The sequence below is a fragment of the Notamacropus eugenii genome, chromosome 5 (assembly GCF_028372415.1).
Source record: "Notamacropus eugenii isolate mMacEug1 chromosome 5, mMacEug1.pri_v2, whole genome shotgun sequence".
NCBI classification, from domain to species: domain Eukaryota; kingdom Metazoa; phylum Chordata; class Mammalia; order Diprotodontia; family Macropodidae; genus Notamacropus; species Notamacropus eugenii.
This window is the reverse complement of record NC_092876.1, coordinates 360,245,806-360,267,984: the sequence shown is the minus strand read 5'-3', so window position 1 is coordinate 360,267,984 and position 22,179 is coordinate 360,245,806. Positions and strand designations below refer to the sequence as shown.

The 22,179-nt window shown below is 37.7% G+C and overlaps 1 protein-coding gene across 3 annotated transcripts in view; it reads left to right on the top strand.

Moving 5' to 3' along the window:
* Positions 1-1,721: 1,721 nt before the first annotated feature.
* The window catches only part of DZIP3 (DAZ interacting zinc finger protein 3), a 114,936-nt gene continuing 94,478 nt past the window's right edge, over positions 1,722-22,179 (top strand). For 2 of the 3 annotated variants that reach the window (XM_072614053.1, XM_072614052.1), the window contains exons 1-3: positions 1,722-1,860; positions 9,689-9,780; positions 18,265-18,411. In XM_072614053.1, the coding sequence (XP_072470154.1) occupies positions 9,721-9,780; positions 18,265-18,411 (207 nt within the window). In that variant the 5' untranslated portion in view covers positions 1,722-1,860; positions 9,689-9,720. The remainder of the gene's footprint in view (positions 1,861-9,688; positions 9,781-18,264; positions 18,412-22,179) is intronic. The other variant, XM_072614054.1, reaches the window with a different exon arrangement.

Sequence of the window (22,179 nt, the reverse complement as noted above, 5' to 3'; positions counted from 1 at the left end):
TTTTTCTATGAGACCTTGCCTGTAGGCATTTTGGAGTAATTTTCCTCTTCCTGCTTTAGTTTGCTGTTCCTGGCATGATGCATCTTTTTTAGTGAGAGTCTTTTTTTTCTTTACTCATTCTTCTAACCTTACTTCCCAGATTGGAACTTTGTATTAAAACCAGTCTCTCCATAGTTTTGGAGGGAATGCTGGAACCGTGTTTGGCCATTTTTTTTTTGTTGTTCTCTGGGGTCCTACTACTTCTATCCTTAGATAATGAATGTATTCTTTAAGGCTCCCAGGGGGACATACAAATTTTCAGTGTGCTCTAAGTTATCTCATCTAGTGTAAAGTCTGGTCAGTACCCATCTGGTCTGAGCTTTACAAGTTCCTGATCATGGTTTGAGTCGGGGCAGCAAAATCATAGGTTTGCCTCTGGTTGGACCTCTAGTATACTGCTGCTACACCTAGGCTCCATCAGCTAGTTGCGTAACTGCAGATTCAAAGAGACAGCACTTCAGTGTCCTCTTTAGTCTGAACTCCCTGCCTTTTGATACTCAGCTTAAAGCCTTAGGCACCTGCTTCAGCTACTTTCAAGGCTATTGGAACAAATTGTTCTTGTCCATCCATTCCAGTGGGGGAAGACTTCACATGCTTGGAATAGACAAGCCCCTAACTCACTGACAGATTTGAGGCCTGTCAGTTACCCTCAACCTGGTTTAGCCTGTCTGCTGAGATGGTTTACTGGTTTACTGGAGTGTGGCTACACATGCTACAACTTCTTGGAGCCACAGGTGAGAACTGAGTGCCAGGTAGACACCAAAGGTGGATGAGCTGCCCTTGAAAAGGTCCACAAATTCCTTACACCAGGGGTGCTAATCCTCCTTGAAAACCTCATACACCCATGGGATGGGGAGCAGGTATGAATAAAAGATAAGTTTCAGCTGAAGACAAAATCTAAAAGCAGAGAGGCATTCCATAAATTATTGCCAGAAATCTACACATGCAGGGCGATTATCAGTGATCTACAGAGACTTCATGCTCTGCAAGGTCAGTAAGAGGTAGGCCTGTCAGAACAGTGATGAAATCAGCATTATATAAATTCTTACTATTAATGTTATTATTTTTATTGTTATTAACAGTGACCTTTCATTAATGTATAAGTTGTGAGTTGCCCTTCCATTCCAGAGCACCAGGCATGGCCCTATGTGTGACTCTCCACATGTGGTACCTTTGTTGTGTTCACTCTTTACATTAGTAGTGTCTATATCTAAAGAAGAGTAGATCCCAGATTTATAGGGAAATGTATTGCTTTTCTTACTTTACTGTTTCATAAAATACCTTTGATTTGAATTAAATGTGTCTTCTTGTTGACTAGTAAAGGTGAGACTATCAGGAAGAGCATTTTGTGAACTCCCATTTGGAGTGGCTTTGAAATCACCAAGTATCTTGAAATTGGTGTAACCTTGTCTGGTGGAATCCATTCTGAGAGTAGGGTTTGGTGGTGGTGCCCCCAGGCGTTACAGATAAAATCAACTCAGTGCAGTTTACTGTGGCCAGGTAGGTAAAGGTGTATGCAGATTCTGTTTTTAAAAAACAAACAACAGCTACAAAAAACTACCAAGGGACTTTAGGCTGCCCTCAGATGACACATTTGTAACAAGCCTGAATGTGAGAGCACAGGTTGCTGGGAAGGGGCGGGTCCCTCAAGTTCCAGGAAGGAGGGCTCAGTTAATAAGACCAAATGAGTTGGTTTCAGTTTCATACTAGCTGGAAAACTTTGTCCCTGCCGGTGTGACCACAGCAGAGAAGCCCAGATTCACCCACCTCTTGTCCCTACCTAAGAATTTTAAAGACCTTCTCTCATTCTATCCTAGGACGGTAAGCACGTTTTGTGATTTTAAGTGAACCCTGTTAAAATATTTGTCTAATTAATTCCTGCCAGTTACTAGGAACACAACCCCCATGCGGCGGCTGCTACTGCTGCCAAACACTTCTGGTCCTAATTCTGGGCTTCTGAAGCTGTGACAGATCTGTATTCTGTAGTGAATGATAGAAAAGGGGGCTTGGGGAGGAATGGAGTTTCCCCTAGAGCCCTTTTCACTGGATATCTATTTAAGCAGCCTAAAAAAAATACACCCATACTAATCTTAATCCCTCGTTCAATCATTGCACAGCCTACTTTATTTAGTACGTTCATTCATTTTCCTACCCTTTTAAAATTCAGTCCAATACTTTGAGTATATGGGGGGAGGGGAGGAGGCGATTAGGGGTAACCTCTATTTCCTACTATAGTTTGGAAACTGCCTTTTTTTTTGAAGACACTGATTCTCGCCTTGTAAACACCCTCCCCCCCCTCCAATATTTCCTCAATATTCCTTCCTTCTGTTTACAACTTGCTGGGGCCTGTCATGAATAGCAGCAGACTGAGAGCTTTAAAAGGGGAAAGCTTTAACCTACACTTAAAAAATTTTAGGAAATGAGCTAGCTGCTTTTTTGCATATTGAAGCCATAATACTTGTCCCTGGTCAGCAATTGATTAATGAGTGAGTCTAACAGCACTGCAGGGACTCTGGTTCTTAATGTCGTTTGGGAAATCCAAGGGAATGGCAATAAGTCTCAAGGAAAACATTTTCATCACATGATCATGATTAATCCTTAGGGCTTGTGTCCGTGCCTTACCTGACTTCATGAATGAGTTAAAACACAGAGAACAAGTTCATCCCTCCTCCCCAACCTCACATAGACTTTCTGCCTACACCCAGAAATAAAGGCAGGGGAAAACCCTGCAAACTTGCTTTACACACACACACACACACACACACACACACGCACGCACACACATGCACACACGCACACACGAAATTCTAAATGGGTAAGTGATGAAAGCAAGAAGTATTTCAGTCTGGGGTGAAGAGGAAGATGGGAGTTCTTTGAAGACTTTCAGTTTCAAATAGGTAGGACACCTGCAGAAAAGTGTGCTTGGGGGTGGGGGTAGGGCAGGAAAAGAGAGATTGGCAGATGACATTACACTGCCTGAGAATTCGCCAGTCCTGCAGATTTCAGTATGTGATACCGAACAGGTATAAAGTCAAATATTCAGACTTTTCCAGGAGGCAAACTTTACTGTATGCACAGATTAGTAATGAATCCCTACATCCAGTAGGGATGCTTTGCTTATGCATTCATTTGTGAAAAATGGTCCCCACAGCAATACAGAACTTCATGCCAGTGTAGTTCTTTCTTTCATGTGTTCCTCCCACAATGCCAGCACACTGTTTGGTGACTGCAGATGTCTTGAGTTCAGGCCTCACAGTTACCATTTGTACATTATTTCAGGGACAAGTCAAAGATGCAGAATAGTTACAGATCAGCAGTGAGTGACGGGGTGTTCTCATTGGGAAATGAGATAGTCCTAACTCCCTCTCCCCTAGACTTGAGAGTAAGACCACCATGTTTAATATTATTTACATGAAAAAAAAAAGTTTTCAGAGTTCCAGACAGTTGATTAATAAATCAACCTTTGTTCTGGAACACAACTTTATAAATTGATTATTCATGTACCTAAGTACCTTGCAGGCAAAACTTACAAGAAGTTCTGCAGGTATAACTTGAAGACAGATGCTATCTCACAACTTTAAGAGAACATGGAACCTTTCTGAAGTAAAAAATCTGTCTGGCCTCAATGGTAGAACCTGGAAATAATAAACCAGTCTGCCCTCTTGACATCTAGGCACCCTGGGACAAGTGTTTAGTTGTTTTTTCCTGTCTGTGAGCCCAGTGAGAGTTTTCTTGGCAGAGATACTGGACTGCTTTGCCATTCCCTTCTCTAGCTCATTTTACAGATGAGGAAACTGAGTTAAGCAGGTTTAAGTGACTTGCCTAAAAGTTCCATAGTTAGTAAGTATTTGAATCTGGATTTCAACTCAGGTCTTCTGGCACTAGTGCTCTATTTACTTCACCACCAACTTATGCCTTCTAACTACTTTTCTTCACCCCTAAGACCTTCCCTACTGTGCCACTTTTCCCTGGGTAGGACAGGTAGGGGAGGTACTGTGACAGAAATTAGTGTATATACAGGTAACTTGCCTTGAGTGCAAGGAATTTAGTGGATCTTGGGCTAGAAGGCACTCATCTTGTAGGTGAGTAGAAGCAGGCTTGAGAGTGAGACCATCATATTTAATATTGTCTACATGAGAAAAACACTTTTCAGAGTTCCAAACAGTTGACTTGTCAATCAATTCTTTGCATTCATTGCCGTTAGCAGATAATAAAAAAATTAATGCTACTTATGCCATTCAAGGAAAAGAGATACTTTATGCTCTGCTTTCTTTTTTATCTTAATTACTTTACTACACATTTCTTACTATCCTGCTGGCAATAAAAATTTTGAACCACAGACTTATTGTTCGGTTCCATATAGGCTACCATCTCTTCAACTTCATAGTGTCATACTCTTTAAAAAAAAAAAAAAACTTGTTAAAAAAAGATTTAAATTAAGTTCATTGGATTAGGGATCCCAGAGACCATATCATTTTACAAATAACTTGCCTAAGGTCACACAGATAGGATTTGAACCCAGGTCTTCTTAATTAGGAATGAGTGTTTTCTTCATTATACTTATGCTGCTGCCTAAAAAGCAACAAAACGAAACAAAACACAATTTTTAACAGAAGCATTGAAAGTTAACATGAGTATCATTTCATGTTCAATGATCCCAGAGTTCCTAGTCCATTGAATTGATGATATAGGTCATTCAGATATGTTGTATGACCTTGGGCAAAACAGATACTTCATCCCCTGGTCTGTTTCCTCATATGTAAAAAATGGGACATTTTTTGGGAACATGGCTAATAGAGAAATTTACTTTGAATGTTTATACATATTTGTAATGGGTTTTATATTTCTTGTCTTCTCAGTGAGTGGGAGTGGATTTGGAACTTCATTTTAAGTCTCAACTAAAATTCCTTCTTTCCTGGAATCCTTCTCCATTCCCTCTTTAATTTTGATGCCTTCCTTCTTTTGTTTCCCATTTATCTTGTGTGTAGTGTGCTTTACAAACATTTGCTTGTTGCGCCCCCCTTTAGATTGTAAGCTCCTTGAAGGCAGGGCCTATCTTTTGCCTCTTTTTGTATTTCCAGCACATAGTAGGTGCTTAATAAATATTGATTGATTGGAATTAAAAATAAAATAAAATTGTCTTTAAAAAAATAAGAAGTGGAATTAGATAATCTGTGATGTCTTTTCCAGTCCCAAATTCTGTGATTTTGACTTAGAAACTACTTTGTGGACGATGGAAAAGAATGTGGCACAAAAGATCAGAATCTGTTGCTCTTAGAAAACACAACTTTTGTTTTTTCACCATGTCTTTGGGGAACTGGAGAATGACTCAGAGCAATTCATCAAATCTGAGTTGCTGGGGGATGGTAACTAAGTGCATGTTGTCAGATGTGTCAGAGCATGCTCTATTTGGACCTCTCCCAGTGACAGAGTGGTTGTATGTGGTTTGTTTGGGTGACTGGTTGTTAGGGAGATAAAATTTCCTCCTTACTGTCAGATCTGTCACCAGGCGAGTCATTACAGTGCTCCTTTCAAAGTCACCAAATGAAAGCTCTTTTTAGGTTTTTGTCTTAACAAGTGGAACTCAGGGGTTCTTCTCACATGTGGGGACTCCCTTAGCTCCTTACATCATCTGGGTGAGCATCCACCCCAGCTAGATCTCCACAAACCCAATGGACATATTGATACTCATGAGCCAACCAGCTAATTTAAAAGAAAAATGAGGTTTGAGGCTCAAATTCTTCAAACTGATCAACTGTAGTATTAGACTTCTCTGGGCTAATTGGCCATTTCATTTTGGCCGTACAGACATAGTCTACATTTAATGGTTTAATCCTTCATGTGCATTTTTTTTTTTTTTAGGGATATGATATTTCCCTGTAACTTTACTTAATATTGATGCTGTATTTATTGGTATGTGTACTTGGCTTATTATTAGAATAAAATCCTTGTGAGTAATAATAATATGATGATGATAACTTAGCATTCATATGTACTTTGAGGTTTGCAATACATATACACACATATATACATACATACATTTAGCGTGGGTGTATGTGTGTATACATGTGTTGTGTGTGTTTTTTATTTAGTCTTCACAGCAACCTTGTTAGGTAAGTACTCTTATTATCCCCATTTTTATAGATGGGGAAACAGGCAAAAAGAGGTCAAGTGATTTATCCAGGGTTACACAACTAAGTCTATGAGGCAGAATTTGAATTCAGATCTTCCTAACTCCAAGTCTAGTGTTATATCCGTTATGTCATCTACTTCCCTCAGAGTAAGGATTGTTTCATTCATTTTATTTGTGTCTCTGGCACTTAACAAAATGCTTGACAAGTTGGTGGATACTTAAATAATACTTGTAGATTGATCGTTGATTGACCAAATGTCCCCAAAAGATTAAGCATGTAATTTTATAACTTTCTTGTTCTGCAGTACTATCCATGCAATATCTAAGCTGTGTACTTGATCTTGTGGAGTTTTCCAAAATTTGGGAGGTAGCAGAATTCTTAGGCAATATTATTCCTTGTTTGGGAACTCAGCCTCTGTTTTAATATTGGGTTGTAATGTGGAAATGACAGAACAGACAGAAGCAAACAGGTTTGTTGTGATTTCACTTTCTTTTTAAAGACCCTGTTAAATTGCTGGAAGGAACCTTGGTTTTCATGAATCTGGTATGTAAACTATGGGTACAATGACTGAGCTTGCACTGGAGGGTCAGAAAATGTGAGACCTTAGGCAAATCGTTAGAAATTCTGACCCAGTTTTCCTTCCTTCTTTTCTCACAGAAAGAAGCCAGCTTAGTGTGTGTGCAAAACGGTTGCTCAGTATGTACATGCTTATCGAGCTGATATAAAGTGAGTCCCTACGGGACAGTGGAAGCAGCACTGATTCTTTATTTCTTTGTCACAGGGCCTAAATTCCAACACTGCCTCTTCCATTTATTTATTACTTAGGTGAGCTTAATCAAGCCTTTCTGGGCTTCATGTTTTTCATCCATTTTTAAAAATAATATTTGATGTTTGAATTAAAGAAATTTACACTATAACCAACTCTTTAGGAATTCATTTATTCCAAAATATGAACTATATTTTAATTCGTTGCAATAGCTTAGCAGAACCTGAGGTACTATACAAGTGTGTAGAATCATAGACTCTACTGATAAAAGGATCTTAACATATGTGAATAGGTGTGCCAGTTATTCTGTCTAGCTGGACAGCGAAGACATAAGATATTTGGATGGGACAAGGTAGGTCTTATCTCACCTCAGACACTTGACACTCACTAGGTGTGTGATCTTATGCAAGTCACTTAACCCCAATTGCCTCATCCTGGGTCATCTCCAGTCATCCTGATGAATATCTGGTCACTGGATTCAGATGGCTCTGGACGAGAAGTGAGGCTGGTGACCTGCACAGCCCTCCCTCACTCAAAACAAAGTCAAGTGGAAGTTATGTCATTATTTCTCTGATGGCATGGTCTTCTTCGGCAAGGAAGGATGAACACACAACTGGTGGCAAAATGTCCTACTTCGTATTGCAAAGGGTCTGTAAAATTGTAAGCTTTTTTAGGACAAGGACTATCTTTTGCCTTTTTTTGCTGTTGTATCTCCAGCACTTAGAACAGGTACATAACAGGTATTTAATAAATGTTTATTGACTGATTTTAGCCATCCAAATTATTTTTGTAGTTAAAAAACAAATTCTTTTGCTATCAGAAACAATGACATATGAAAAGAAGTTTGATCATTTTTTTTTCTGTTCTGTGGTTAGAAAACAACTTTACTAAATTTATTTCTGTCCCTAGGAAGAGGGATAGCCAAAAGAAGTTCTGAGGAAAATTCCTATTGATGATAGGTGAGACATGATCAGAATTTGGAATGAACAGATAGGTGAACTGAAATCAGAAGCAAGTGATCTGAAAGTGTAGGAGAGGGAAGAGTTGCAGCTTTGTAGTCTGCTAAATATTTATGAAAAATGGCTCAGCTATTAAAAGAATCAAGTTGAGATACGAAAAGTAAATTAAAGGATGAACAAGTAGAACAGAGGTTAAAATATTATTTGCAGATGGTTTGATGGTATACCCAGAAAATATAGGGGATTCAGTGGGGAAAAAAACAAAACAAAACAGACAGAGTATATGAAACTCTCAATCATTTGCATTTAATTAATTACTTAATTTAATTAAATTAATTAATAATTTCCGAGGAATATCAGGAAAAAACATCTGTATCCTATTAATTAAAATTACAAAAAATACCAAATATCTGCATTAATCCACCAAGGCTTACATTCTATTTGTACAATTAGAATATAGCCCTTTAAAATTTTCTGAGCAAATTGAAGGATGTGCCAGATTCTAGGTAGATAGATGGGGCAGTAAACAAGTTCAAATACTACCTCAGATACCTACTTAGTAGCTGTGTGACCCAGGTTATGTTACTTAACCTCTTAGCCTCAGTTTTCTTATCTGTAAATGGGAAGGAACAAAAGAGATAACAGGTGTAAAGCTCTTTGCAAACTTTGAAGTGCCATGTAAATGATAGGTGGTAGTGATGGGGTTGCTGTTACTTTACTAGGAAGGTTAAACATAGTAAAGTACCAGTACTACTCAACTGAATATATTAATTCAGTGCAATATTTAGTTAGTAGAATATCAACTCTTTGAGGGCAGGGATTTTGTATTTTTGTTTTTATACTCCCAGGTCCTAGCACAGGGCCTGGTGTGTGCTTAAACCTATATTCACACGTGCATTTTATCTGGAAGTGTGATTCCATCAGTGTAGGGAATGTTTACTGGTGAGGAAACATCTCCCTATCAATTCAGAGCTTCACTTTATGGACTTAGAGAGTTTCCCCACATTCGAATATCTCTCAGCCCTGATACTGGAAGCAAGATCTTCTTGACTTCACGGCCAGCTTTCTTTAGGATGCTGTGCTGCTTCTCTGTGTGTGTGTGTGGCATGTAACACTTAATAAACGTTTGTTAAATTGAACTTGACTCAGGGTGTGCATTTTTTTGCTGCTATGACATAGGTCATTAATGTATTGGTTTCCAATTTCAATCATTGTCTAGGTAAGGAAATTAAAAAACAGCAGGTCATTGCTTTTCCTATAATAGTTAATTGTTTTTCAGCATCATTTCACTTTAGATGTTGACCTTAGAATATTTTTGAATGCTAATTATTTCTGAAAACCTGATTACCTAGAAGAGATGAGAGCCTAAAGGGCAACTTGAAGAGAAACTAACTGATCAACTTTTTTTTTTTTTAAACAGGCCAGGTTGTTTAAAATACATTTTGTTCAGAGTGGGTTATCTCTACTGAAAAAAAGTAATTTCAGAGGACCATTCCATTCAAATTAATTTGGAATCATGCCTCAGAGTAATCTTTTCCTTTTTTGTTTGCTATTATATAACTGCTCGAGATGTAGGGTGTTTTGTATTAAGTCTTTGTGGTGTCTGAAAAGGCAAAGATTTATTTGCTTTACCTCAATTTCCCAAAAAGATATGGCATATAACATCAACTAAATTTTGGATAGTATGGTGAAGTCTTTGAGACTTTCATAAAAAGTTTCAACAAGTCAGGAGCTATGAAGTTAACCAAGATGATTGTATTCTGTGTTTTGAATAAACTTTTCTCTTTTAGCTTCCATTGAACCTAATACTAGGAGTCGAGCTATGGAGAATCTCACTAAGAGAAAAACTGAGAGACCAATGAAGACATCAGCTCATCAAATGGTAAGAGTAAAACTTAATTATTTTAGCCAGTTGTTCAAGGACTTTTCAGAAAATAGTAAAAACTTTGATTGTAATGAGAAATCAGTTGAACCTTCTACTTCAACATCTGTTAAATAATCTTTATGTGACGCTCTTCCCATGTCTCAGTAAATAGGATATTGTATAGTGAATTTAAAATGCTTCTTTGATGGTTGAGAAACTTTACTATATCAAGGTCAGTATATGAGTGCTGTTTGCTTTCTCAATGGGTATGGTAAGGGCTGGAGGGAGGAGAAAATGTGGAATTGAAAATAAAAATAAAAAAAACACTTAGAAATAGAGTGGAGTCAGGCATGAATTGAATTTGGCTATTTTGACAGTGGCTAGCCCAGCAGTTAACTAACTCTCTTTAAGCTTCAGTTTCCTCATCTATAAAATGAAGATTATTTTGTATTGTTTACTTTACAGGATTATTATGAGGAAAATACTTTGTAAACCTTAAAATACAGTATAAGTGTGAGTTATTATTCTGAATACCAGTTCAGCTCCATAGATTGAAAGATAGAAGTTGTAGAATACTGGGCTGAATCTTCCCTTAGAACATACCTTGACCATAGATTAAAAAAAAAAAATCCCTGAAGTTATGGGAGCATAGTCTGTTGTTACTTGTATCTTTTGTCTAAATGTTCAGTGCAGCATAACTTGGATTCCATTTAGTGGCCCCTGCCCAGTACGGTACTTTCTCTCTTGGAATTTACAGTCTGATGACAGCACTTAGCACAGTGGGTGCTCCTTAAGTGTTGGTTGAATGGATGAATGGATGCTAAAGTTTAAATGTGTAGTTTCCCTTTCCTTCAGCTTTGTTAATATGACTTCCATCTCCACAGGAGAAAGATGAGTCTCAAAAGCCAGTCCCTTAACTCACCAAACTCCCACAGTCAGTGGCAATACAATGTCTGTTGGATCTTAGGATATATTTTAACCAAATTTATAGTCTTCCTTTGAAGATTGATCCTAATTGTTAACACATGAATTATAAAGTTGAATTAATATGTGTTGTTGGAGGGGTACCTAGCTCCTAAACGATTATATATAAAATAACGATGAGTCCAGCACCCATGTGCTACATGACTATTTATTTTTGGAGGCAGTTGGGATTAAGTGACTTGCCCAAGATCACACAGCTAATAAATTTGTCAAGTGTCTGAGGCTGGATTTAAACTTAGGTCCTCTTGACTTCAGGACCAGTGCTCTATCCACTGTGCCATCTTGCTGTCCCGGCTCTATGACTTTTAAAGAGAACATACTATACTTGAAATAAGAAGCATAAGCAAATTGAGCTAAAGCAAGAATTATGAGAATCAGATTGAGAAATGAAAACCTTTATAGAGAGCTGTGTAGAGCACAAGGATAAATTATTGACATTACCACCTGTGGCATGATGGCATCAACTTTCCAAAGATGGATCGAGGGCCTGATGTTATGAAGGCATATATGTTTTGTTTCAACCAAGTGTATCAGCAAAGCCTAAATGCCGTGGAAGAAAATAAGTTACAGTGTAAATTCTTCCTTGAATAATGATTATTGAGAGAATTACAATGAAGCATTTAAAGTAATTTTCTAGTTTATCATTTGTCTTTGGCTGTAATTGAGAGAATGAAATATTGTACAGCTACGTAGGTTTAACATCAATCCATAAGCATTAATAAGCTCTTCTTTATTGTGCCAGGGCCAAGTCACTGCAACATTTGTATAGATCACTACTCCATTGAGATAGCTTTATAAAATATTTGATGAAAAGAATCACAGAATTTGAGAACTGAAATGTAATTAGCAGCTATCTAACCCAGCCCATGTGATAAGGGTTCCTAACCTGGGACTTGAAGGGCTTCTTTAGAATTTGAGAGGGTCTGTTAATTTGGTTGGGAGAAAAACAACTACATCTTTATTTTCAGTAATCTTGGGTTTCTTTTGTAATTCTGTGCATTTAAGAATCGTGATCCAGCAAAGTCCAATAGGTTTTACCAGATTGCCAAAGGGACCCATGACACAAAAATAGGTAGGCACTTATGCCGTAAGATGAAGCTTTTTACAACTTTTTTCATCCGCTATTGGTTGAGTGCTTATTAAGTGCCATCAAGATAAGATAGGAGTGTGTGTGTGTGTGTGTGTGTGTGTGTGTGTGTGTGTGTGTATAACTAAACTACAATGCAAAATATGGTGGTTGTTGAGGAAAACAGGGCCACAGTGCAATGGAAGTTTGGAAAAGGAAAATGTCATTTTGGACTGAAGAGAATCAGGAAAAGTTTTATTGAAAAGGCATTATTTGCATTGGGTTTTGAGGAATGAGTAGGATTTCTATAGACAAAAATAGTGGGATGCATTCCAGAAAGAGGTATCAACATGATACTTTTAGAACTAGAGGAGAATGGTGAGTGTTCAGGAAAGGGCAAATATTCTGATTTAACTGGAATATAGGATCCATGAGAGGGGACTTGGAGGTTAGTGAATAGGATCATACGTTTAGAACTAGAAGGGACCTCAGAGATTGTTTAGCTCAACCCTTTTATGAGGAAACTGAGGCCCAGAGTGGCTTGTCCAAAGTCACATGGGTAATGAGAGGCAACATAGGAATTTGAATCCTGGTCTCCTGCCTCCAAACTAAGTGCTCATTCCACTTGATTACACTTATAATAAGTCTTGAAAAGTAGTTTTAGGGACTGGATTGTGGAGGGCCTTGAATGCCAGGTTAAGGATTCTAGCTTATCCATTGGGTACTAGGGACATTTTTGAGTTGGGACACATGCTTTGACATTTTATCATTTACACAATCAGAATAGTGCTTTAGAAATTTGATCTTTTCTATGGTGTGTGGGATTTTTTAGAGAAGAGTAGTTGACATAATTAGATTTGAGTGATGGTAAAGTATTAAGTCTTACATGAACTGATGCAAAGGGAGTTGAGCAGAACCAGGAGAACAAGGTATACAATAATAACAATACTGTGAAGAGAAATCAGCTTTGAAAGACCTAGAAACTGATCAATATAATGACCAACCATGATTCCAAAGTACTCATTCTGAAACATGCTACCTGCTGCCAAATAGAGAGCTTATGGATTTGGAATTCAGATGGAAGTGTCTTTCCTTCCTTTTCCTTTTCCTTTTTCCATGTTCTATATGATTATAAATATTTGTAATGGGCTTTGTTTTTCTTGCTTTTTCAATGAGTGAGGTACAGGAAGGAGAGAGAGAATTAGAAAAATAAAATAAAATTGAGTTAAAAAAGATTATAAAGCTGGAATCAAAGTGTATATGGGTGATGTGGGGATGAAGAAGGAAAATTAACCTTGATTCTAGGGCTGTTGAATCCAAGTGTCCAGGAGAATGGTGGTATCATTATTAGAAACAGGGAAGTCAGAAAAAGTCTAGTTGGGGGCATTGTGATGGAAGATTGAGATGATAGTTGAGGAGCAGTTTTAACAGAAGTTGAGTCTGAATCACTGGTGAGACATACAGGTATTGATGACACTCAGAAGATCAATTGAGACTTGAGCTGTATTGTATCAGTGATCTGTGTATGAACCATAAGAGCAGATGAAAAGAAGAGGACTTTTGATAGGGCCAGTTAGTCTTAGTCATAGAATTCTGAAAAGACATTAAAAGTCATTTTGATCATTTGATGATCAACTGAAGGAGCTAAAGGAACTAAGTATGGGGGCGAATAAGAGGCTTTTGGGAGGAGTTTGGGTGAGGCCAAGAGAAGCTGTTCAGGCTGAGAAGCAGTGGATGGGGTCAATGGTACCTGTATTTGTGCCAGTGTCAGGCCCCTAAGCCCCTCTCAGTGGGATCTGGGTCCCTGTGCTGAAGTCATGAGGACATTTCCATTGGGAGGAACCAGCAGCAAATCTCTTAACCCCAGCTAACTCCTGCTAAGGAGGATCTGTGAGGCAAGGTCCAGGTGTGCCAGGAAGGCATCTTTAAGTGGAAGTTGTAGGTCTATTTTTTGGGAATGTAGAGAGGATTTTTGTCTAGTTACAAGTCTGGCTAGAAGCCCTCTCCAAGCTGTGTGATTTTCTATTTATGTCATCTAGTCCAACAGCAACTTGGGAATCAAAAGAATTGAATACATTGATTTGTGAGATGAAAGTAAGCTCAGAGGTCATCTAATCCCCTCATTTTACAGATGAGGAAATTGAAACCTAGAGAGGTGAAATTATTTGAAACTTACTATCTGTTTGACCTTGAGAAAGCTGTTCAACTTCCCTGATCCCTAACTTCCTTATCTGTAAAATTTAAGTATAATATTTGCTCTGCTTAACATCCAGAGTTCTTAGGATCAAATTAGATACTAGATGTAAAAGTGCTTTGTAAATTGTAAAGGAATGGACAAATTTAAGTTGTTGAAATGATAGCTAATATTACTGTAGCATTTTAAGATTTTGCAAAGTATATCTTTTCTTATTTGATTCTCACAACAACCTTCCAAGTGCTATTATTATCCCCATTTTAGAGATGAGGAAACTGAGGCTGAATGAGGTCAAGTGATTGTCCTCGGTAAAGTGTGAGGAAGAATTTCAGCTTAGATCTTCCTTGACACCAAGGCTATTTACACCACCTAGCTGCCTCAGTTCCTGTTCCTATTCTCATCATCTTACAGATGAGAAAACTAAGAACTTGAATAGGTAAATTACTTTCTTTCAAGGTCTCACAGATTGTTAGTGGAAAAAGCTGAGATTATTTCTATTACACTGTGGCATTTCAACATCTTTACCACTTACGATTGTCAGTTGAACAGTGAACTCAGTATGAAGACAAAAGCAATAAAATGGAGAGAAAAACAATTGATTACATATGTATGTATATATATATATAAAACATATATCTTCTCATTTTATCACTGGTGTTTAAGAGAGGCAGTGTGACATAGTGAATAGGGTATTGAGCTCAAACACAGGGAGATCTGGGTTCAAGTACCACTTTAAAAAATAATATTTTATCTCCCCAAGTACATGTAAAGTCAATTTTTAAGATTAAAAAAGTCTTTGCATTCCAAATTTTCTCCACCTCTCCCCCTACCCCCATAGTAAGCAATTTGATATAGGTTATACATGTTCAGTCATGCAGAACATATTACCATATTATATTGTGAAAGAAGATATGACCCAAAGGAAAAAGAAATTATGAAAATAAAATGAAAAAATAGTGTGCTTCAATATGCAGTCAGACTCCATCAGTTCTTTCTCTGGAGGTGGACAGCATTTTTCATCATGAGTCCTTTGGAATTGTCTTAGATCCTTGTACTGCTGAGAATAGCTAAGTCATTCAGAGTTGATCATTGTAGAGTATTGCTGTTACTGTGTACAATGTTCTCCTGGTTCTGTTCCCTTCATTTTATATCAGTTCATGTAAGTCTTTCTAGGTTTTTCTGAAATAAGTCTGCTCATCATTTCTTATAGCACAGTAGTATTCCATTAAAATCATATAACATAATTTGTGGTGGCTGACCATTCCCCAGTTGATAGACATCCCCTCAATTTCCAGTTCTTTGCCATTACCAAAAGAGCTGCTGCAAATATTTTTGTTGTTAGGTCCTTCTCCTCCCCCACTTTAAAAAAAAATCTCTTTGGCATATAGACCTAGTAGTGGTATTGCTAGATCAAAGGTTGTGCACAGTTTTATAGCCCTTTGGGCGTAGTTCCATATTGCTCTCTAGAGTAGTTGTATAAGCTCACAGCACTACCAACGGTGCATGAATGTCCAGATTTCTGCACATCCCCTTTAACATAAATCATTTTCCTTTTATAGGTGTGAGGTGGTACCTCAGAGTTATTTTAACTTTCAGTTCTCTTATCAGTAGTGATTTAGAGCATTTTTATATCTTTTTTATCTTTGTAGCCCTACCACCTAGTACCTTGCTTTGCACACAGGAATCATTTCAATATGTTATTGAATTTCTTAAAGGACATTTGGTTTGGGGAAAGAGGAAAAGTGAAGAAAGAGAAGTTGGTAATATTAGTGACATAGGAGAAAGGAACAAAAGCCACCAATTGGGGAAAGAGGCATGGGGTTCAGAGTACTGGTGGAGGAAGAAGAGTAACCACTTTTTCATATCACTGAGTTCATTTGGGCAATTAAAAAAAAATAGTTATATACTGATATTTGAGTTTTTTTCCCAGTTGCTTATCCAGATAGAACCAGACAGATGGTTCTGAGGTCTCACAAGTTAGTTACTATATGGATTGGTCAAAAAAGTGAAATGTTCTAATTGTACAGCAAAAGAAAGTTAACTGTTATTGGGAAACTGAAGTTATACTTAATTTGCATAATGCTCATTATTTCCTGTCATTAAAATGAGTAACGGTTTAGTGTATGCAGCAAGATGCCTGCAGGATATTTTTTTGTTTGAACGTAGCTTCCTTTTTAGTAGCAGTTCAGACATGTCCTTAATAAATATTCAGCTTGGGGATATCAGATGGTCCCACGGCAATATCTGAAGGCGGTTTTTAACAGAGACTTGAAGAGCATGTCCTTCTGATAATGGGCCATTAACATTCTTTTTTTTTTCTTATAATTAATTTATTTGTTTTCAGTTTTCAACAATCACTTGTTATACATGCCATATTTTACACTTTGGTTATTGTTCAGTTGAATTTTAAATGGTTCTGTATTTAGTGACTGAAGCAAAAGTTCCACTTTGCGAAAGTGAATATTCTTAACTCAGCATGGCATAGTGGATAAAGGACTTAGAATCAGGCAGACCTGGGTTCAAATTCCTGTATGTTATATTTACTAGCTCTGTGACCATGGTCAAGTCATTTAATTTCTTTGAGCCTCAGACAACTCTTTAAGACCAGAGATAGTAATATTGTAATGATTAGGACACCAAAGTTGTATACAGGAAGACTGAAGTTCAAATCCTACAGTTTATGCCTATTGAGGATACCAGCTCTGTGACCCTGGGCAAGTCACCTTAACCACTGTGTGCCTCAGTTTTTTCATGTTTAATATGAGGTGTTTGGACTCTGTGGCCTCTAAGGTCCCTTCTAGCTCTTAATCTTTGAGTTATATAAGGGCTATGATCTGTATCTGTGGCAAGATTTCCCACATCAAAAATCAAGGTCCTCCACATGTTGAGGTTTTCTTGATTCAAGCTTTATGTATCCATAGGCAAAATGTGGGGCAGCTAAGTGGTGCAGTAGATAAAGTGCTGGGCCTGAAGTGAGGAAGACTCTTCTTCCTGAGCTCAAATCTGACTTCAGATACTTATTGACTGTGTGACCCTGGACAGTCACTTAACCCTGTTTGTGTCAGTTTCTTCATCTGTAAAATGAGAAGGAAATGGCAAGAAAGCCCCAAGTGGGGCTGGACATGACTAAAGGCAAAACATAAATGTTAAAGAATAACTGGCAATTTTTAGTGTGTTTTCAGTAAGTCTAGAACATGAACACTGTCCATAGTACCAATCAGTAAGCATTCATTAAGTACCTACTATATCAATCAGTTGGCAAGCATATATTAAACATGTTTTATGTGCTTAGTGCTAGAAAAAGGTAAAAGGCAGCCGCTATTCTCAAGGAAGTCACAGTCTAATGAGAGACTATGCAAACAATAATGTACAGACAAGCTATATAAAAAATAAACTGGAAATATTCAGCTGTGTATTGTGAGGAATGATTAAAACTTTTGTTTCCACAGAAATTATGTAATACATGACTTTTGGAATCTAGGGGATGTATATGTATACCATACATACCCATCTATCCAGTTGTCTGACTTGCAGCAAATGCAGGAAAGTAATAGCACAGACGAGTACTAGATTATCTTCTAGCAGAAGCAGAGAGATAACTGAGAGAAAACAAAGAAATTTGTTTTCATAAATTCAGAATAACAATCAGCAGAATGGGAGACACAGTGAAGGAGTTATGTCTCACAGGGCAGATAACAGGCAAAGCAAGGATCCAGCTGGTTTTTATCTTGTTCTGAGGTTAGAAGTCAGCTAAGTAGGGTAAAAGTTAAATCTTGTTTGGAATGCTCATTTGTAAGAAGCTTATGAATATTAACTTCTCCTCTGGGAGGGTTACAGGTTCATTTCAATGGTGATACAATGTAACAGGGGTGGTACAATGTAGCAGGAGGTGAGAACATGTGAGAGGGAGCTATATAGTAGGCATTTAGGAAAGTTGTACACCCTGTATTACCCAGCCAATGGGGAGACAGGGGAGGGACTTTAAGGTCAGGCATAGGTTTTTAAGGCTTGCTTTTGTTTCTGGAGGGTATGTCTATTTTATGAGGCACCCCCACCACTGCAGTTGCATTAATAAATTTATTTCTTTTATCTTCACCCCTCCTGAGCCTGAGAAAGTTATTTCTCGAATGTGCTCGTATCGAAAGATCTTGTATGTTCAGGTCGACATCTAGTGACTTAGGAATAGTGATCTGTAGTAAGGAAAAATTGGAATATGTGCAGCGAAATAACTGATTCACATTTCTTTTATGTTGAACAGGAAAAAAACATACATGAAGATCCCATAACCAGTAAGGAACTATGTGAATTGAGAAGGGTTTTGAAAGTGATTTCAGCAGTCCCCAGAGGTTTGAATCCTCACATCAAGGAATTTATACATACAGCTTTGTCCTTGCAAGCAGTGCAGGTAAAAACATAATTTGTTTGGTTATGGGAACGTTTTAGTAGAAATATAATTCTCCTGGGATGTTTTATTTATTATCCTCTTCCTTCTCTGTAAATTTTGTCATAGTTTTCTCAACAGTAAAAGGAGATAATAATATAATCTACCTCCCACGGTTGTTGTGAGGATGAAATGAGATAATATTTGTAAAACACTTGGCATGGTGTCTGACACATAGTAGGCACAATATTAATGCTAGCTATTATTAAATCCAGGGGAGATCATAATCTCTCCTATCCTGAGAGGGCTTTTAAGTAATTGGGTATTTGCTATTTAGAAGGTAGGCTTAAGTGGCTGTTTTCCTTCAGAGACCTTGTTGTGAACATGTTACATGGTGAGCAAAAAGTAAACTGGAAGGACCATTCAGTGTTATAATTCTAGGTCTACAAGTAGTCACTTTATTTTAACACATACCATTTACTTTCTCTTTCTTGGCTTATTTTTTCACCTATAAGAGAGTGATTATAAATCCTAAAGATGTTATGTTAAGAGTAATTAATAGCTGAAAGTTTCTTTGAGAAATTAGATATGTATTTAAATAGACATATGAATAGTTAAAAAATATAATGGTTTTCCATAATATGTGGCCTGGAGGAATAAGAAAGACTTATCTTCATGAGTTCAAATCTTGCTGTTGCTTATGTCTCTAAGCACCCCGATTGTGAAATCAAATGGTGGTTTACATCAGTCCATCAAGTCTGTTGCCCCTAGAAAGAATTACAGGAATAAAATCATGGGTTCACAATTTGAAGAAAAACTACAGATTTGGAGTTTCACACAAACCTTACTGGATGGCAATAAAATCATATACTTTCTCTTTTCAATCTAATCCAATAAATATTTATTAAGTACCTACTATGTGCTAGATACTGTGCTAAGCCCTGGGAATGTAATAAAAAATTAAATAAAAAGACACTCCTTGTCCTCAAAGAGCTTGGGATGGGGGCAGGGGAGAAAACATGCAAAAAGAATCAAGAAAGAGAGGGACAGTGGCGTGGAGGACCCTGATCTTATTAGGTGGAGATGAAACCCAACTTAGGTGAACCTAGGTTTCTGCCCTTGTTAAAAGGAAGGCACTGGGAGCAGTTTGGTTCTACATCCTTTAGCCCTCTACTGTGAGGGGAGAGGAGGTTGAGGAAGGAAGGGGGTGTTAGCAGCATGGTGAGGAGTTTAGGAGTGAGAGGGGCATCGTGTTCCCTGGAGTTGAAACCAGACAGAGCAGCAGATACAGAGTAGTTTCTTCCTGGTGTTTACTTTGGTCTCTCCCACTTAATATCTGTTCTGATGTTCCTCAGATTCTGTTGACTGGTGGAACCTTTACTTTAAGCCTGGTTTTGAAGTTGTCTTGCTAGGAGCCAACTTCTCTGATCCTACAAGGCTGTGGTCCAGGAGAGCATCTATGTCTGCTGTTGTGACTATTCATTCTCAGACTGCAAAAAAAAAAAGCAGGCAATTAAAAGCAAATCCAGCCCCATACTTTTCTAAGTATTTCTAAAATACTAAAATTTAGTCTTTTGTCTATATTATTCTTGGATGGAATGCTTACATGTGAGTGTAATAGTCTTTCCCCCCTGCCTTTCTTTTTAAATAAGTGGTTTGTTATAACCTTAACATTAAATGGTATCAGAATAATTAAACTTTCCAGCTATTTACATTATCAAAACCAGCTCATAAAATTTCCCTAGGAATTGACAGCCACTCCCTCTGTGTCCCCTTCGAGATATTTCTGTATGTGCATTCATCTATCCCCTGTACAATTTTATTTTCGTATAATTGTAGTTGACATTTCTGTTTTCGCATCACTCGGATACATCCCTTCTCCTTCACTCATATAACCACAACCCTAGTTGATCTCTGTCACTCAAATCGATTTCCATTGGCTCTTCAGTTGCTACTCTGCAACAGAAATATTCTTCTGTTTTGCATTTTGTACTTTGTATTTTTTGTATTTTATAATAAATTGTTTTTAGAATTTGTTTTTGCTTAGAAGCAACACTTTTTTTTTTTTTTAACACTGGATCTTCCTATCTTGCAATCAAACTGGAAGTGGGTTCAAGCCATTACTGATTATCATGGGAGCTTTGACATGCTCCATTTCCAACCTGGGCCTGTTCACTCTTCCATAGATAACCTGGTGTTTTCTAATCCTCCAGAGCATTACCATGTAAATGCTGAACTCAAATGTGTATACCTGATTGGTTTAGCCTACCATTTCTCAGAACACCTGAAATCAAGAGGTAGGGGGAAGCTGGGATTATGGGCACGTGCCACCACCTCTAGCCATGGGGTTTTTTTTTCTTGTTTTCGTCATTTGTTCACTTATTTTCAAGGTGGCTCTTAGACAGTTGAAAAACACCTGTGAGTATGGTTGCTAGACCTTCTTGATCTACTAAATAAAAACTTAATTTATTTTTGTTTTAAACTTAACATAACTTTTTCTGAGAATGGTATGTCCCATTTCAGCTCATCCTTGAAGAGAACTTCAGTAATGATGGAGGCAGTATCAGTATCCTAAAAATCAGTGCTAGGGGGTGGGGAGGAGAATATTTACTATTTTAAATAGTTCTTCTTTTCTTGTTCAAGCTGATTTAAAAAAATACAGGATGAGGGGAAGCTAGGTGGCACAGTGGGTAGGGCACCAGCCCTGGTGTCAGGAGGACCTGAGTTCAACTGTGTGACTCTGGACAAGTCACTTAATCTCTCTCTGCTTCAGTTTCCTCAACTGTGAAATGGGGATGATAAAGTACCTACCTCCCAAGATTGTTGTGAGGATCAGATAAAATAATATTTGTAAAGTGCTTAGCGCAGTGCCTGGCACAGACTAGGCACTTTATAAAGACTTATATTCCTCTCTTTCATCAGTCAAATGGCCATAATATTACCTGTAGTGAAATATATAACACATTTTGCCACCACAACAACAAAAACAAAGTAGGTCAGTGTAATTGGATTATAGAATGTGTGGAGGCAACTAGGGTGTAAGAAGAATGGGAAGGGGGCAGATAAGTGGCTCAGTGGAGAGAGTACCAGCTCTGGTGTTAGGAGGGTCTGAGTTCAAGGGGTATGTTGAACAGGATAAAAAAAAATAACATACATGAAGATTTCATAACCAGTGAGGGACTATTTAAATTGAGAAGGGTTTTGAAAGTGATTTCAGTAATCCTCAGTAGTTTCAGTCTTCACATCAAATTACCATTACTAGCAGTGTGATCTTGGGCAAATTCTTGAATTCCAATAGCTTGCAAAAAAAAAAAAAAAGAAGAGAGAGGAGGAGAAGAAGAAATTAGTGGTAGTAGTGGTAGTAGAAGGAGAAGGTAGAAAAAAAGATGGGTTAGGTAATGAAGAGCTTTAAATGTCAAACCAGGAAATTTGTATTTGATCCTGGAAGTAATAGAGAGTCACTGAAGCTCAGTGAGCAAAGAGGAGAAGTAATGACAGGGTCAGCTCTACATGGTAGAAAAATGACCTTGGTAGCTGACTGAAGAGCCAGTGTAAATAGACTTGAGTCATAGAGATCAACTAGGATTGTGGTTTTGTGAAGGAGAAGGGATGTATATGAGTGATATGAAGACAGAAATGATAAGACATAGCAGTGGATTAGATATGTGGAGTTGAGAATGAGGGCTAGAGGATGACACTTAGGTTTCCAGCCTAGATTACTAGGAGAATAGTGATGCAATCAGTAATACTTAAGTCTAGAAAAAAAGGAGGTTTTAGAGGCAAGGTAATGAA